Here is a 10,492-nt window from a genome sequence, read left to right on the forward strand (position 1 = left end):
AACACGAATTTAAATTTCAAAAATTCAAATAGAAATTTCAGAAATTTCAATTTAAGTTTCATAAATTCATATCGTTGAAATTTAAATTTCAAAATTTCAAATTTGAACTCAAATTTAGGCTTTGCAAATCTGCATTTCACACCTCAAAGACACTTCCCTAAATACTTCCAAATTTCAATGCGTCTCGATGATTCAATCGCGACCAATTCAAATGAAATCTCAATCGAACGCTCTCATTAGTTAAACACGCGTGCAAAGCAATGCTCACAAAATGCGACAAAAGTGGACAACGATAATCAGGAAAGTCAGAATCTTTCCCGCAACATTTTTCCTCGAGCCACGCGTCGAGTGACCGAAATACTCCCGGCAGAAATGAAATCTGCTTAATGCCTCGAAGCAGGAGCTGTAAAACTGATCTCTGTTTGCGATTTCAGCAATGTCCTTGGAGGAATCACGGCGTTCGCAGCGTCCGTACAGGTACGGGATGGTTCTCCTTTGCGTTGGAGCACTGATAAACTGGTTAGGCCTCGCGGAGAACTACGTCGAACCGGTACGATATGTCGGTGTTGCTTGCATAATCGCAGGCGCTCTTCTCATATGTGCCGCAATGTGTTGTTGGCTGCACGCACCGCCAAGTAGGGCAACCATGCACACACAACACACAAATCATCCGATCACAGCACAGGTAAGTCTTCATTTTTCTAAACCTCGACAGCGATAAACGTTTCTTTTTCACCTTTTTCGCTTAATCGAAAACCGGTCCGGCGAATAGATTCATCATACGTAGACATTGAAAACAGGTTTCTAGACGTTTATTTAGAAAACTTAATTGGTTGAAATGCAACATTCCAGTTTAGGAATCAGATCAATCTTCTTATTTCCCCCTCTCTCTTCACATTTTGCAATTTTTATGATCGATTGAACAAGTTGTTTCTGTTACTATTTGTACATGTAACTATTTCTTAACTGAGCAATCTGGGTCATTAATGACCCAAGTAAGACGTCGCTCTTGCATTGCTTCGAAATGAAATTTTATTCCTACTGAGAGAAATTTATAGCATTTGATTTAACGAAAAATTGTATAACGCAGTGGAGACTTCGATAAGTATCCCAGAATTTTTTTTTAGGTTTTTTGAAAGACTGGAACAGTAAGAAAATTTGATTTGGGCCTAAACGACCCAGTTTGTTTACCAAAGGTTAAGTTAACGAAAATTTAACAAAATGTACTGTAACGTACACTTCTAATTAGCCTTTGACTAATTACTGTTTCAGAGTTAACACGGTAAATTGAATAGAATTGCGCGTCTTTACTTCATTAACCGAAGCAAAACAATTTCGAATACTCTTTCAAAAGGGTTCAAGCTGAACATGACGCGTCTTCCTTTACGTCATACAACGCCTCTATATTTCAAGCAACTTAAGAAGTAGCCACGTGTACTAACCAGACCCGGTGTTCAAACAAAACCTGCAGTATATTTCAATAAACTATCATTTACAAAAGAAATTTCGAAACTCGTTTCATACTCAAAGTTTAAAGAACATTCGTGATATCTGCAGGTTTCACGATTACTCGAAATTCTTCGGAACAGATAAAATCGAAATTTTTAAGGCGATGACTATAAACTAACAATAAATTACAGCTCATAAATTGAGTAGTAATTTCGTATTCAAAGTTTGAAGAACATTTATGATATCTGCATACTTCACGATTACTCGAAATTCTTAGAAACAGACAAAATCGAATTTTTAAGGCTATTACTATTACTAGCATTAAGTTAGAACACACAAGTTAAGTAATAATTTCGTACTCGAAGTTTAAAGAACATTCATGATATCTGCATACTTCATGACTACTCTGAATTCTCAGAAACAGACGAAACCGAATTTTTAGGCGATTACTACTATTAAGTGACTGACAGAGTAATTAAATGGTCTTGCGAGACCATTTCACATGTTGATAAAAGTTGTCACTTTTTTCCGGCTAACCGTACGATTTACCAGCGGTAAACGTTCGATGCTGTTTAAGGGTTTCAAAAGGTTGTTCTTGATTGAAGCCTCCGGAGATTAGAGAGTTTTTCAGATCGATCCGGGTCAACCCCCTATTATAGACCGCGAACCGATCGTCTATAGCGCGTGTAGTAGTGTATAACGGAGGCGCGATTACCGACATTTGTAAACAGGCTACGAGATAAAAATAATATACTTCGATCGAAACTGTTGCCTCGGCCTTTCCTCGACCCGTAAATCGCTCGGTAGCCCCTAAAACCGTAATGGTTAACACGAGCCACGTGGCGTTTCGTAAAGAGACGTTAATTGTTATGAACTCTTGGCACAGACCAGTCTCGTTGAGAGTGAAAATTTATGCATCGCGTTTATGGTTCAATGGGTGAACGTTGGACCATCAAAATTGACGAATTCCGTGACTACTTTTACTTCGTTCTATCACATCGCTCCTCTGCGAGAAAAGTATCACGAGTCAAAAATTTTTTAGGTTATTTTCTCGCTTGGAATATTTTCTGATACACAGATTTGCCATTAGAAGTTGAATTGTAATAGTTCAAGTGCTGTAATTATGTCACTTTCGAAAAAACTAATTTTCTCCTAAAACATTTTATATTTTGAGGTTGTAATAATTTTTTTGCGGATGTGCGATGTGTAGATAGTATGATTCTTAATTATTCGAGAGATTTTTTTAGTATTAGTTTTGTCAATATTTAATATTTGGTGAAATTTTCTGCTCATTCTTGTAAAGTTTAATGAAGTTTGCGTCACAATATTATGTTTAAATATTCTCGGTTATGATATAAGTAAAAATGAATTACTCATCTTATTCACAGAAATTATCAAGATTATTACTCTGAGAATATTCTGTTCGACTATTTCGTTTGCAGTATATGTATACTCTCAGACAATATACACCTACATACATGTAATAGAAAGTAAAGCATTGCAGAATGAATTATGTTTCTTCAAGCGTATAATAGGTGAATTAAAAGATCTGATATAATCTTGAAACCAGTAAAACATAACCTACAAATGTATTCCGGAATCAAATTCCTACCTGAAAGAACGTCGAGTAGAACTGAAAATTCCCGATCGTTCGAACAATTATAAACGGTACCGTAGATACGGTCGCATTTTCTTTTTCACAAGAGTCACGTAAATCCCGGTAACCAGTCGATCGGAATTCTGATTGTCGTTTAACGCAGGTTTCTATCACGTGTTCTTTCTCATCTTTCTGCGATTTTATCACATCTCCGTCGGTAACGTCACCCTTCTGTCATTTCCGCGCTATTGTGTGTACGCTTTCACATTGTGCTCGGAATCTTGGTCGCGTAAAAAAAATGTTTCCTCGCGAACGTTCTCCCTTTTTCTAGTTCTTCGTCCTCTTCCGTTACTTTTTTTTTTCTTTCTTCTCGTTTTGTTTCTAAAACGGTATGTAGGCGTAGTATAGACATGTGGCTTAGAATAGCAGCCGTTCCTCTTTTCGTTGCACGCGGGGAAACAATAGAAATGCAAAGGTCTGTCTGCAGCTCGATGCATAAAGGAGGTCGCTGGTAGTTACAGTGCACTTATCTACTGCCGTAAGGATATTCACCCGGAAGCACGTATCTATATTTATCGAGGGCCATCCTTCGATTACTGTACCATGTCACAGCTGCAATTGACGCGGAGGAAAGGGTGTTATAGGTGTTAACTTTGTTCAAGGTGTACGTTGAAAATTTCATGTGAGATTTAAGAATTTGTACGATTATTGTAATTTTCCCGTAAGAGGAATTAACAATGCAAGATATAAAGTCTAACGAAAGATATTTATACATGTTAAGCTTATTTTTAATTCATTATGTTAATGGCAGAGTGCGCACAGTTCTTAGTTAAATACTATAATCAGTTGTGAAAGTCTAATTTCGCAACATTTACCTTTTGTGAATAGATCTTTCAATGTTTAATATTCATACTAATGCGTGCATTCTAATTACCACTTGTTTCAACTACTTAATAATCATGTCACGGCTCGTTATTTCTTAATTGTATATTTTAATTGGCCGGCTAATTGATCAAACAAGAATCATGGAAAAGAATATTTGTAGCAGCGTACCTGAAAATTTTTAATAATTCAGCTATAAATTTAAATAAGTAATTAAATTTTTATAGCTACACATTCTACGGAATTACAATAATAACCATATTCTCAAATATCAATTATCGCATACAATTTCAACAATCCATATCAAACATGAAAGCAGAAATGATGAGAATTTAAATATCTCTTAATTAGTACAGCATTCGTTACGAACGAAAAATTGCAATTATTTGTCGGAGTAAAAAAAGCGATAGAAATTGAAATCCAGTCAGCAATCCATGCCAGCAGCGCTCAGACGACCGTTACCAGCGTTGCAAAATCTCGATTCCGCAAACGGTGCAGTAAACGCTGCACCGGGCGAAAAAGCAGACGGTTTTGGTGAAGAGAATCGGCGCGGCTCTCAGTCATTCACCTTGCTGTTCAGCCCGACGAAACGATTATGCAATTTTCCGCGAAGCTTTCTTTATAGCCTCGAATAACCAGCGCTATTTTCATCCTGTTCTGTATCCGCCGTACGTAACTCTGCGGTAAACGCGCGCCCTTTCGTGACTTAGATCCGGCCAGCTATACAGTTCTAAAGAGTGTCGAGGCGAACACGTAGGTGGATATCTATAGACAGGCCGCGATATATATAGAAGAATAACCATTTCGGGGTTAATATCCTTGTGGTCGGTCGTGTAATGTCGTCGTCAAGTAGTAACGTAATAAAACTTGTCCCGGATTAGTAGGTCATTTATCAAAGAGAAGCAATTAACAATTTGTTCTTGCGAAACCATTGATATCTAACGATTTATCAGGTTTACCGATCTTTTAGTTTAGTTTACGCTGTATACGCTTGTTTCGTGATTCAGCAGACACTGATTTATACAATAATTCTTTTCGCTACAGATCGACGATCCGGCAATTAACAATTCGTTCTTGCGAAACCATTGATATCTAACGATTTATCAGGTTTACCGATCTTTTAGTTTAGTTTACGCTGTATACGCCTGTTTCGTGATTCAGCAGACACTGATTTATACAATAATTCTTTTCGCTACAGATCGACGATCCGATTCACGTAATTTCTATCGAGGAACCATCTAGTGGATCCAGACAGAAGCCACCAGACTACGAGGCGGTTACAGACGCGCCACCTAGCTACGATGATGCCATCAAGCTAAATCCTAGTCATCTACTTAGGCCGAACAACAGCGGAACGTTGCCAACTGTGCACAACATGGTTCCTAGAACCGTGGAGATTGTTGCTAGGGACCCGAACCCATCACCGCCGCCACCGTACGCGAGGTAAAATTCATTTACACTTTGTGTATACTTTCTCGTGAATGAAAAGTTTGCTCGTACCGCTGACGTAAGGAAGATTCTCGGTAGGGGAAGTGTAAAAATAACGGTGACTCGATTTGCGGTTTCGTTGGTATATAAGTCGCTTGTGTGAATCGCTTGGTCTGACCAGGAGGTGATAGATAGAGTGGGGGTAAAAAGAAGTCAGACGATTTCATATATACGTGGAAAGAACTGTGATGCGATGCTATTTCTTGTTTCGTGTCGAGTGATGTCATTGGTTGTTCTATAAAGTTCCGTGACGTCACGACATAGCGGTACTAGTTATTTATGGCTTATAGGGTTTGTTTGAATTTCAATTACAGATCTTGTACTTTTCAAAGTTAAACTAATTGTTATATTAATTTTCATAAGGTATTTGGTTTGTGTCTGATTATTTACCGATCAATTTTTATTCATTTCAGGTGAGATCTTTGGCATCAGAAATTATGATCGCAACAAAAGAGGCTTGCGGCGTGCTGGAGGTCCAGCGTATTGCAATACAATTAAGAACTAACCAAGTACAAAAGTGCGACGAGGGTGAGAGGACTCTGTCATTTGTTATATAGCTGCCACAGCACGGCCAATATGGGAATACACTCGAAGTACCACTTACGGTGAACAATTTGTTCGTTGTAAAACTGGACCTCGTTCAAGTAGGCTAAAAACATTTGTGTTCAAGAATCAAACGGACAGTCCTCCAAACGGGACACCGCTTTTGTTACTGAATCAACCGCCAACGACACAATCGAAAGTAGGATCGAAGATGGAACGTAATTACGTTGATCGATGGATTCTGAATTCTGTAATGTGGATGAAGAATATTGCAAGAAAATGAAGAACGAAGAGAGAGAGAGAGAGAAAGAGAGAGTCAGTGGAAACGTGACGAACATTGTGCCTTCCGCAAAACGCCTCGTTCGAGACGCACGAGCCTAAATGTGTGCACGAAATACTCATGACTCTATAAGAAGTTCCAGAACTGTCGTAATTTAGAGCAGACTTGCCTACAAAACCCCGTACGAGCATGATTATCGATTTCGTCTGGCTAATTTAGAGCGAGTCTAAAATAGCAAACACAAGTCGTCGATAAACAGTGTGAATTCGTACGTTTATATGTACATCCGTACACGTTCTAAACGTGAAGGATAGCGTTTACTATTTGTCGAGGAATTCAAGGAGATACGAACGAGAAGAAGAAGAAGAAGGAGGGGGAAAAAAGTAGGAGTCCTAAAAATCGGAATTAGAAACGTTCCGAATTTCATCACTTAGACAATCGCGCGGCTTATTAGAAGAAATACTATTTGCTTGCCATATGATTTCGATGATTGTCATTTTACACGTGTACATACCACATGCGAAAGTTATTCGCACGTCCATTTTATTGTGATATATACGATGATGCAGGTATTATATTATGATACGTCACTACGTCGAGTACGACGTCGCTTTGTAAAACAAGACTTTTTTTTATAATGAAAATGCAAATATAAAATTAGGTAACTTCTAAAATTGAGTTTTTCTTTTATCCTATTTCCTTTCGTTAAATACACTGTTCCTTGTAAATTCGATAATAATAGAACATGAGTTGTTTGATTTAAAAGAAGTCTCACCGTAGAAATGTCATCGATAAGGTTAAGTGCCACAAGAAACCGGTAGCTTCGAATATGGTCATAGGTGAGCGTATCACTGGATACAGTCGCTCCAGGTAAACAAGGCTTGATTGTAATTGGAAAAAGTTCAGAACGTCTAATATGGGCAAAGTCAGGCTAAAAAAAGACATGCACGCACGACAAAACTCGTCAGTTACTCGTGTCATTCTTCCAAGTAAACTAGCAGGAATTTTCCAGTGAAATTTTATCCTTGCACAGTAAAGGCGGGAAATTTGAATCAGAGCAGGGATGAAATAGAAAAGAAATTTTCTTATGAATCGAGTACATTGAAAATAATGTAAGAAGTCATGTCATTCTTCCAAGTAAACTAGCAGGAATTTTCCAGTGAAATTTTATCCTTGCGCGGTAAAGGCGGGAAATTTGAATCAGAGCAGGGATGAAATAGAAAAGAAATTTTCTTATGAATCGGGTACTTCGAAAATCAAAATCTGAATATCCGAAAACAATGTAAGAAGTTTATCTTTAGAGAAAAAAATTTGATAAAACGAGTATTAAATCTTTTGGTTTTTAATTTAAAAAAAAATCAAGAATAATTTGAGGATTCATCGATAAATACCCTTTATTCAATCGGAGTAACATTTATACTTACTTAAAGCATGTCATTGAACTTATATATTCGTACAACTTTATCAACGGCAACAATAATAATCGTAATAATGACGAGAACGTAACGACAATAGTGGTAATAATGGCAATAATAGCAATAATACCGTTAGAATGGTAACCCCCCCCGTCTTCCCATTCCCAATCTGTGTATTCGATTCGTGTTGAGCAAAAAAATAGATCTAATCACAGTGACGATGGTATTATAATCGTAATGATAATGACAATGACAAGAATAATGATAACGTCGAGATTAATCGTAATCGTCGGCCGACTATCGCTATACTTTTTTTAATTTATTATTACTCTCACTACACGGTGTTTGGTTAAAGTATATACCACTTCTCACGGTATCCTTTCATCCTGTCTGTCCACGAAACAGACGAATATAATTGATTCTCCCGTATTCCATCTCCTGCGCTCTCCCTCTCATTCACGTCTATATACACTGTCTCTCGTTCTACAATGTGACGAAATTAGTTCAGTCTGCAAAATAAGAAGCGCTGCACGCAAAATATCTTCGCCTCCTTCAGGTCGTCTCCGCGTTTTTCTCTCTATATCCTCTCTCGTTCTTTTTTCTGCTTTTTTTTCTTTAAATTAGTACTCGAGTTATACACCGTGTCACTTGGTAAACGTTAAACATTATTTTACGCGAACATCGTTATTTACTTTTTCTTCTCTTCGTTTTATACTCGTATACGTATCGATGCAAGAGAAATAGAAACGCTTCGTTTTTTCCCCGATTCGACGACCTCGTATTGTCAGAAACCTGCTCTACCCTTTCGTTGAGCCTTCTTCTCTTCGATCGTTAAGCGTCCAAGAGGCGGAAGATATTCGTCGCTTCGCAATGCACGCGGGAACGCATCTGTGATATTTACACGCTCGGCTCTTCGCGACTCGATTTTTCTTTTAAAAACGCCAACTTACAACGTATCAGGGGGGGACGTAAATGCGTTATTAACAAAAAAGATTTGTAACAATGTACACAGACACGGGACGTGTTACGAACGAGCGTGTCTGCTATATTCTAATAAATATATATGTTCAACGAAAGAAACGAACGTAGAACGTTTCGAAGCTATTGCACAAACGAACGAGTATCCTTTCGTTCCGACTCGATCGATCGTAGGATACGCGACGAGCGCGAGGATCGAGGGAGATCGGTTCCTCGACGTTTCACGGAGCTCGTCGCCGATCCTCGATCGCGCCCTTTTTTTTATCTTAACGCCTGGAAATTCGATAAATACACCGTGTTTACGATTGACATTTTCTTTCTCTCTCTCACAATTGATTGACCAATTCACACGAATCATCATCGTCATCATCCGTGTACACCGGTCACTGTTATTACACTTCGAGGTTTCCTCGCGCCAGAGTCTTCCTCTCATATTGATCATCTCACGCACAACTTAGCCAAGTGGATCAGCGATTTTCGCCGAACGCTCGTATAATATTCGTAATTTGTCTCTTCTTTCTTTCTTTCTTTCATTCATTCTCTTTCTTACCCTCTGTCGACTATGTACACACTATGGACAACGTGTTGCACCGTTTCGTAGACTCCGTTGATAATATAAACGCGTCGGTATACTCGTCGCTATATCCCTATATTCAGACAGTAGTAAGAGTAGTGGTAGCAATAATAATAATGATTGGATTAGTCTAGAAACGATCTCGGTGGTTGTAACAGTGACGATAGTAGTAATAATAGTATCTAGCTGTAATAAGTACGCAATAGTAATTTATAATTTAAGATAGCCGTCGGTTCGTTCTTTTTCACCATTTCGTTTTTCTCTCTCTCTTTCTCACTTCCGTTAATCATCGGCAGAAGCAGCGTTTGATTAGCGGTTCCACGATTCACGTACTTCTTAAACGTTTAATGGCTTAACGGGATAGTAACAGTTATGCACTTGTAAGAGCGATAGGTTTTTTTTTTTTTTTGTTTCTCGATATACATCTAAGCTAATCTCATTCGTATTTCGCGCTTCTTCTCTTGCGTTTGCTCCGTTGTGCCGTACGTTCACTCTTCTATTCCCCCACCCCCGCCAACATTTTTCTCTTTACACGCCTTAAACGAGTGATAACCACGTTAACGTTTCTCCTTCTTTTTCTCTCTCCCTTTTTCTTCGTCGAATAATATATAAATGCTCTTCTCTCTGCCGCTTATTTACAATCACGATTACTTCTTTTTCTTTTTTTTTCTTTTTTTGGCGCGCTCTCCTTCGCCGCCGACCTTACGATTTTACCCCTTACGCGCTACGTGTTCTCAATTTATATACAAAAGATATCGCTATGAGCAACGTCAGTCCGCACGGTTCTGCTGGGTTCACACTGAATTGATCATCAGATGATACCGTTAGATACCGTTGTTTTAACATTTACTAACAGTCTATACAATCGTCGTTTCTTTCGGCGTGTCCAATTTCATCACACCGTCGACTCGAAACGAGATCTGTCGACGGTAACGAAAGCACCATTATTTCGCCTGGTACACAAACATAGATCACCCGATAATTCGTAAAAAGCATCGTCCGTTTCGATTTTACCCTCTCACTGCGTCGAGTGGCGGCACCCTAACACAATTTTCTGTCTCTCCCTCTTCTTTATCGACACACGATTTTCATCTCGTTCACGTTCATCGCACAGGAATGTCTCTTTGTCCAATAGTTGACGAACCACGCGAAACCTCTGTGTCTATTACGTTGGTTACGTAACGTAAATACATTTTCTTCTTGCATGGTCACAACGTCAACGAAGTGGTACGCGCGATACGCGGCCGTGTTACGTTGTTTCCGATCGTCGAGCTTTAAGGATGGTC

At 38.7% G+C, this 10,492-nt stretch overlaps 1 protein-coding gene across 2 annotated transcripts in view; it reads left to right on the forward strand.

The window, feature by feature from the left end:
- Positions 1 to 6,750, forward strand: part of LOC108578464 — a 13,373-nt gene extending 6,623 nt beyond the window's left edge. Inside the window, exons 2-4 of one of the 2 annotated variants that reach the window (XM_017941811.1) lie at positions 435 to 685; positions 5,127 to 5,371; positions 5,830 to 6,750. In XM_017941811.1, coding sequence (XP_017797300.1) covers positions 435 to 685; positions 5,127 to 5,371; positions 5,830 to 5,833 — 500 coding nt within the window. In that variant the 3' untranslated portion in view covers positions 5,834 to 6,750. Of the gene's footprint in view, positions 1 to 434; positions 686 to 5,126; positions 5,376 to 5,829 lie in introns of those variants that run through there. The other variant, XM_017941812.1, reaches the window with a different exon arrangement.
- Positions 6,751 to 10,492: the final 3,742 nt, after the last annotated feature.

This window comes from Habropoda laboriosa, unplaced genomic scaffold (assembly GCF_001263275.1).
Source record: "Habropoda laboriosa isolate 0110345459 unplaced genomic scaffold, ASM126327v1 scaffold59, whole genome shotgun sequence".
Lineage (NCBI taxonomy): Eukaryota > Metazoa > Arthropoda > Insecta > Hymenoptera > Apidae > Habropoda > Habropoda laboriosa.